The sequence below is a fragment of the Limulus polyphemus genome, unplaced genomic scaffold, assembly GCF_000517525.1.
Source record: "Limulus polyphemus unplaced genomic scaffold, Limulus_polyphemus-2.1.2 Scaffold793, whole genome shotgun sequence".
Taxonomy (NCBI): domain Eukaryota; kingdom Metazoa; phylum Arthropoda; class Merostomata; order Xiphosura; family Limulidae; genus Limulus; species Limulus polyphemus.
The window spans coordinates 174,675-182,099 of NW_013666403.1; the positions used below are offsets into that span (position 1 = coordinate 174,675).

Sequence of the window (7,425 nt, forward strand, 5' to 3'; positions counted from 1 at the left end):
TTTAATTACCTATAGTGAATCTTCTAGCTACTTTATTCGTTATGTTAATCGTGTTGTTTATATTCATGATACTAAGAATAACAATCGACTAGTTATATGTTGGTGAACATTAGAGACACCAAACAATATAGCTTGAAACTAGATATGTCCATTTTTACTGAAGATTTCTACTAAAATGATTTGTTTCTTAACACACAACTATCATAATCGGAGTTTCCATAAACAATTATTCATTTGATTACATAAAAATCGTTAAGTCGTAATACAAATGTAATTGTTTTAGTATTTGAGTATGTTTCGGTAAAATACTTTTCAGACGACGTCCTAATTTGTTTAATTGAAAGACAGACACCTTATGAACACAACGAGATAAAGGCCAGGTCAGAGAATCCTGTTAGTGGTTCAGGTACAGCCCCTAATTCTGACTAAAGACTAGAGGGAAGGCAATAAGTCGGCAGCTTCCACCTCCCGAAGCGACTACTCTTAATCGAATAGCGGGATTGCCCGTCACTAGTTTAACGTACCTGTATCGAAAAATGTGAGATTTGTTGATAACACCACAGCACGAAGTACAGACTTTTGTAGTACAGTTCGATCGGCTAACCACTGGGCCTCTTCCGTAATAAAACAACATTTCCTTGCATGCTGTCTACAACATTAAATTTATTACAAAACACCCAGATCACGGCAATTCATTTCGATATTTTATTCCTTTAGAACAATCTCCGAGAGTTACTTAGTGGTAAGTATGATGGTTTATGGCATTAAAAATCGAGTTTCGATACATGTGATGGGCACATTTGCAGATAGCCCATTGTGTAGTTTTGTATTTAACAAGAAAATAGAAAACACTTTTTTTTTCTTAAGAGCACTCATCATAAACATTTGTGGGGCACCTGCGACTGTAAATAAGAAAGATGCTTTTTTCTCTTGACATCAAAAAATATATTTTTTTTCACAATTTGTGCACTTATCGAACAACTAAACAATGAAATTGGAAAATGTTTTATTTAATGGATTTAACATTTGTATTATCGTAAAATCTATATTTCGCCAATAAAAATGGATGCCCGACACGAGTGGTTGAAATACTGTTATATATTTTTCTCCATGAAAAAGTCCTTAGAGATTGATTAAAGAAAGTTGCGTTAAGATTACTGTTGTGTTGAGCGGGTTCTTTTAAATTATTTCGAGAAAACAATTCAAAGTCATGTTCACGTAATGATAATATATTAGTTTATAACAATATAATAGGCCTAATACTGATGTCATATGTTGTCAAGTTATGACAAATATAATTTATAATAACAACTATACTGGTATTATTCAAAGTCATACCGAGACGAATAAACGTTCCTGTTTTATCGAAATATAATTCCTTATGCTTATTTCAATCATAAAAATTAATCGTAAACAATAACCTGATGTTAGAAATATATATATATATATTATTTTACTTTTTAACCTTCGTCAGTCGCTTAATATTTTTAACACGTATTTCTGCCATTTTGTTTTATCACTCCTCAGTCCATAAGCAACGTGACCACCTCATTATACCAAGTCAGCAATCTAATTTTTTCGTTTTACATCATTAGTAGGTAGTTCTAAAATTGAGTCTAAGCGAAAAAATAGGACTACTGGATCAGTTTAATAATTTTTTGTCGCCCTACATGATTCAGATTCTAAACTCTCACCAAACATTTTTGCCGAAACTTTTCACACAAAGTTTGGAAAACGTGATTTCAGAAATCATTCCTTTCAATAAACGGGCAATAATAGGGTAACATTGTCGTTTTCCGTCTTTTTAACGTTATCACGTTTTCAAATGCTAAACATTTTAAATAATTTTTAACGTTCATATAAGCTTTTAAGCACTAGAATTAAGCATATATAGATGCCTATTTTTTGGATCTTTATGATTTTATTCAAGAATTTAGGTCTATTTGTCATTAATGTGACACTTTGCGCAGTTTAGTACGAAGGTAGGACTATATTCTTAATTACTTCACAAATTTACAGCCCATGATTATTATTACTCCTACTACTAGTAAGTAACGAACAGATAATGTTCACCCGTGAGAGAAAAAAAAAATGTTTGGCTGTTTTTAATTAACTTGGCGCTACTATAATTATAGTACAGCCTACAGGGGTAAAATTTTGAAATATCTTGCGTAAACTGAAGTATGATAATAAGTTAATATACTGCTAGTACTATATGAGTATGTCCCTATTTGATCATATACTATGGCTGGAGGGGTCCATATAGGCCTTTGCAACGGTTTTAAATTTAAGTATATAACTGTTTCTCGTGAGCCCAGGTCCTCCATCCTGTATTACTAGTACTAGTACTTATGTTCTAAGACTGGTTCTCCTCCAACTGAGCTATAGTCTATGGACATAGTATCAGAGTCATAAGCTCTATCAAATAACTCCCATCATAATCATTACACATTCTTTAAGTTTAACTGCATCTGTCAATTCTCTGTACTTACCAGAAATTCTATTTCTACTGATCAGATTTTCTCTACATTATTGGCTTCAACGTGTACTACAAGTACAACGATAGATGTATTAATCAAATTAATGGTCCCTTTTTAACAACAATAATTAGGAATAAGGTGAGTGAATTCAGGGATCTGCTTGGAGTGGAGAATTTTGATGTAGTGAAAATACCTAAAATATGGTTAAATTCTGAGAACAAAGATCATACAAACTGTTTTGAAATTCCAAAGTATAGATTGGGGGAGCACCTATATATGAAAAAGATCTAATTGCAGTATTGAAAATGAAATGGTGAATATGAAGCAGGAAAATTGTTTATGTATGTATTTTAGCTAGTTGATGCAGGAGTATAAAGTTAATAACTACAGTTTTTTAACAAGATTAGGTTGGGTGGGCTTCTTACATGGAGTTACATTAAGTACTATTGGTGATTTTAAGTTTGTGCATATTAATTAGGAAAATTTAAATTGAAGTTTGTCAATGGTGAAAGGTTTCTTGAAGTAGTTTTAAGATTGTTCTCTTCATTATGTGGTTAAGGAATCAGAGAGGATGTTATGCTGGATTTGTTGTTAACAAATTAGGATATAGTTACAGGTGTTGAGGAGCATTTGAGTGATCAGGGCATAATTAGGTTTAACATATTGCTAAATGTTAATATTATAGATATTACAGCTTTAAATTTCCAGAAAGTATTTTAAGGCGCTATGAGTCATGAGTTAGCATTAAGTGATTGATCAGCCAAATTGTAGGAGAAATAATGCTAAGAAATATGGGAAATTTCAATAACATTGTATTTAATACAGAATAGGCATTTTCCATCAATGATAGTAAAAAAAAAAGCCTCCCATTATGTTTCAGGCATTTTTGACCTGACACTGCAATTAGTTATGTCTTTGAGTTTATTATAATAGGAGTTCACATTAATTTCTAATATTTAACATAATTTTGTCTAAAGAAAAAATATTTTATTAATTAATTGCTGTGTAAATTTGTATTTAATTGCATTGGATTAATAGGACCCAAAATATAACAGACATACCTAATTTCTGAACATGATGTAAATTTGTATTTAATTGCATTGGATTAATAGGACCTAAAATATAACAGACATACCTAATTTCTGAACATGATGAAAGGGTTTATACAATAGATATATACGAGATAAAATTTTGAGATAAACATAATAGTGTTGTTGGTTGTTTTTGATATCTTAATTTTTATACATTCTCCAGATGGAGTTAATATCACATGATGAACACATAGCTCATGACTAGAATTTTATTTAAGAGTTTGATAAATGATTTGGACAATATAAAATTTCCAGCTAGACTAAAATAGTAGTAGTAAGTTTTTGTTTGATTATTGAGTCTGTGTTAGTTAGTTAATTTAGTATAAAGTGTGAAGTTAAACCTGTTGCTTTGTTATTGTTAGTTATGTTAAAGTACATTAAAATTTATAGAACATTCATTTAAAAAAATTAATCACATTTTATTAAGTGGACTGGACTATGCATTATTTTTACTGAATAATCAAAAAGAACCACCATATGATAAAAACATTACAACAATAGGTTTAGGAAATTTGAAATGAAGGCAATGATTGAAGATTTAGAGGTTTACAGAAGAGTTATGGAATTAGATAAGAAGAAAATTATGATATTAAAATTGGCTTATGTACATTAGTTTAGGAGTTATGTTAGAATTAACAGATGTTATAAAGATATGCAGAAAGAACTGATGATGAGAATGAGGTCTTTGAAGGATAGAAATAGAGCTTATGTTGATGACTATCAAATTGTTAGGATGTTTTTTTATGGTTTTCATCATGGTGGATGTTGATTGATTTCCTGACCCTAAGTTTCTGTACAGGAAATGTTTTTGAAATATGCACATGGGTGTTAATACAGAGCTTATTTGAAAAACATTAGAGATTTAAAATAGGCATGGTTCCTTAATGAAGACAATAACTCGGAAAACTTGACGAGTTTTAAAAGAAATTAAGAACCAGTGTTCTGAAGTACTTTCTTTATTGATTTGTCATTGGATAAGGAGGCACGTATCAGAAGATTGTCGAGTAGCATTGTCCAAGGAATGTTAGATTAGTTAGTTTTATTTCTTGGTGGAAAAAAACTTTAGAAAGTCGGATAAAAAATGCTTTGCAGGATCATTTAAAGTTTCAAATTTTGTCAGGCAACCAACATGATTACATGAAGTGAAGATCCAACTTTACTGACCTATTAACCTTTTGTGAATGTTGCCTTTTATCTGGATGAGGGTAAGGAAGTGGTATTCATTTACTTGGGTTTTAAGAAAACTTTTGAAAAGGTGCCACATAAAAGATTTGTGAAAAAGTACCTCTGTTGAAGCAGGAGATAAGTTAGTTTAATGAATGAAGATTGGCTCGGCAGGAGAAAACAAATATTGTTTTCAGCTTCATTGGACTTATGTTACAAGTGGTGTGCCTCAGTATTTACATTAGTGATACTGATAAGAGGATAGTTGGGAGATTGGTTAAGTTTGTTGCTGACTATTAAAAGGATGTTGCAGTTTTGCAGCGAGATCGACTTCAATCAGTTGGTTAGCTGAACAAGTTAGCAAGTATGGGACTAGTATTATTTATTTGAGAAACTAAACCAATTGTTTGGTTATTGGTAGTTACATTAAAGGACATGAAAAGGGGTATTTGTTGATGTAGTCTGAAAGCCTTTAAGACCATGTTCTACAGTACGTGGTAAAGCTAACAGAATTTTAGGCTGTACAGATAGGAATACTGAAAAGAATAGAACTATATTCCAATCATTCTTTGATAGTTTGTTTAGGCAGAGTATTCATGATGAAACTTTGTAGAATGGATGGCAACTGCCTGTTGTAGAGACACAAAAGTAGAGGACAACGTTTCAAAAGTCTTTCACCTTTCGTCTTCAGAAACCTTTATATTTAATATACTAACTGAAATGCAACTTGTTTCAAAGACTTGTACTGCTGTATAAAATAAATTAAGTGCATTTTTAACATAGTTTAGTTTGGTAAGAAACATTTTGTTTTATGTTGTTGAATTTTGGCTTGTAAAATTGCTAACAATATATAATTTTAAATATTATGATTTCTAACCTTTTTTAGTTGGTGTGAATAAACTACAAAGTATGAACCTGTACAGGTAGTTCAGAGTAAAATGATGTAAGTAAACACCTTTTATATACCTTTTGAAAATAATAAAAACATAATAATGGTAAGTGGATATTTTAAAAATAAATGCACGAAGTAATGATTATTATTTAGTTAATCTTATCACATATTCTTGCTGCGATGACAAATTTATCATCTTGAAGGATAGTATAGTTTGTGCTATTTTATCACGTATACACAGTCCCCGTTTAATGCTGTTATACAGCCAATGCATTTTTGCATTATTTTCATATGAATTGTGAGGAATTATGATTATTTTTTCCTTCAGATGCAGGCATATTTGGCACATAACTGTGTGATTATGCATTCATTACACACACACACACACACACATTTTCTATTGATAATAACTTACAAGTTTGCTATTTACATTTTGTGCAATCATTTTGGCTAAGCTATAGTGTATGATGTAAGTCAACATTCACGTGGTATTGGTTGTATAAGGTGTCTGTTGATGATTGGCTTGTGATGTAGTATTGTGTTCATAACTATGAAACATAACGTTGATGTATGTTGAGCTGTGGAATATAAATACTTAACTGCCAGGCTAAGAGAAAAGATAGGGGTTAGTAGTTTTTCATTACTGTCACTTCTGCTGGCATTACCATATAATTTTAACCTACCATTACCTGATTGGATTCACTGCACAGCTTATGAATGTCACTTGTCCCATATTTATGAATTGTCTTATGTAATTTGTGTAAAAAGTAAACTGTAAGCTGAGTAATTATGATAATAGGAAACACTAATTTTTAATTAGTTGACTATTTTCATGAAATTAACCAATTTGATTGTAATTTTAATTAATGGATTAGTTAACATGATACTCGGCTATGTAATTGATGCTTGTAGGTAATCAGTTATACTGATTAACTGAGTTAATTGCCAAGTTCTACAGATAGTGTGATTAATGGCCTGTCAAAATACTTTTAAAGTATAAAATGTGTTTGTTATTTCATAAAAATAAATGTTAATTTGATGGTGATGGTAGAATTGCATTAATTATGTCTAAAGTCCTTTTAAATGTGACTGTTTTAAGCTGTTATTAACAATCATCTTACTGATGTTTTAATCTGTCCAATCAGATCATATGCTAAAAAAAGTATGTGGAAACTCATGTCTAATCTGGTGCTAAAATAAAATAAAATCCATTGTGCCTTTGGGCATTGTTGATTGCTTTAGTTTTTTTGGCGGTTCATGTGCACTACTAGTAAAACATCCCGGTTCTACTCAAGTATCTATGTAGTGTCTGAGATTTAGTTCATCATACTTCAAAGTTAACACTTAAAATATCTTAGATTTTCATTCAACTTCACTTTGATTGGTCTAGGAGATCTTTTGTGTTTCTTGTGGATGAATGTGGAGCCATTGCTAGTATTGAGCACAGATAATTTATGTAAGTTATTGAAGTTCAGGTTATTTTACTTTCAAAAAATTTATGAGAGAGAGATAAAAACATGGCATCTTCATAAATATTGAATTATTAGTCTTTTATTCATGTTTTTTCTCAATTCTGCAGATATTCCAGGTTTTGTGCAGTGATGAAGCTAAAAACCAAAATAAGATTGATATTGACTTTATGTCTAGTGATGGTCTTATCTCTTCTTTTGTATTTTCATCTTCATCAAACAGAATTTCAGGTATGTGTTAGTTGCATGTTACGTATTGGAATTTCAAATGGCCTGAAGTTGAGTTAACTGTTAATTTAAATTTAGTACTTAAATTGTACTTTGGATTT

General features: G+C 30.8%; 1 protein-coding gene across 6 annotated transcripts in view; it reads left to right on the plus strand.

Moving 5' to 3' along the window:
• Positions 1-617: 617 nt before the first annotated feature.
• Positions 618-7,425, plus strand: part of LOC106460550 (glycosaminoglycan xylosylkinase-like) — a 24,612-nt gene continuing 17,804 nt past the window's right edge. Inside the window, exons 1-4 of one of the 6 annotated variants that reach the window (XM_022387292.1) lie at positions 1,509-1,780; positions 2,518-2,618; positions 5,622-5,678; positions 7,207-7,327. In XM_022387292.1, coding sequence (XP_022243000.1) covers positions 5,674-5,678; positions 7,207-7,327 — 126 coding nt within the window. In that variant the 5' untranslated portion in view covers positions 1,509-1,780; positions 2,518-2,618; positions 5,622-5,673. Of the gene's footprint in view, positions 743-1,508; positions 1,983-2,517; positions 2,619-2,639; positions 2,794-5,621; positions 5,679-7,206; positions 7,328-7,425 lie in introns of those variants that run through there. The other 5 variants (XM_022387294.1, XM_022387295.1, XM_013920266.2 and 2 more) reach the window with 5 other exon arrangements.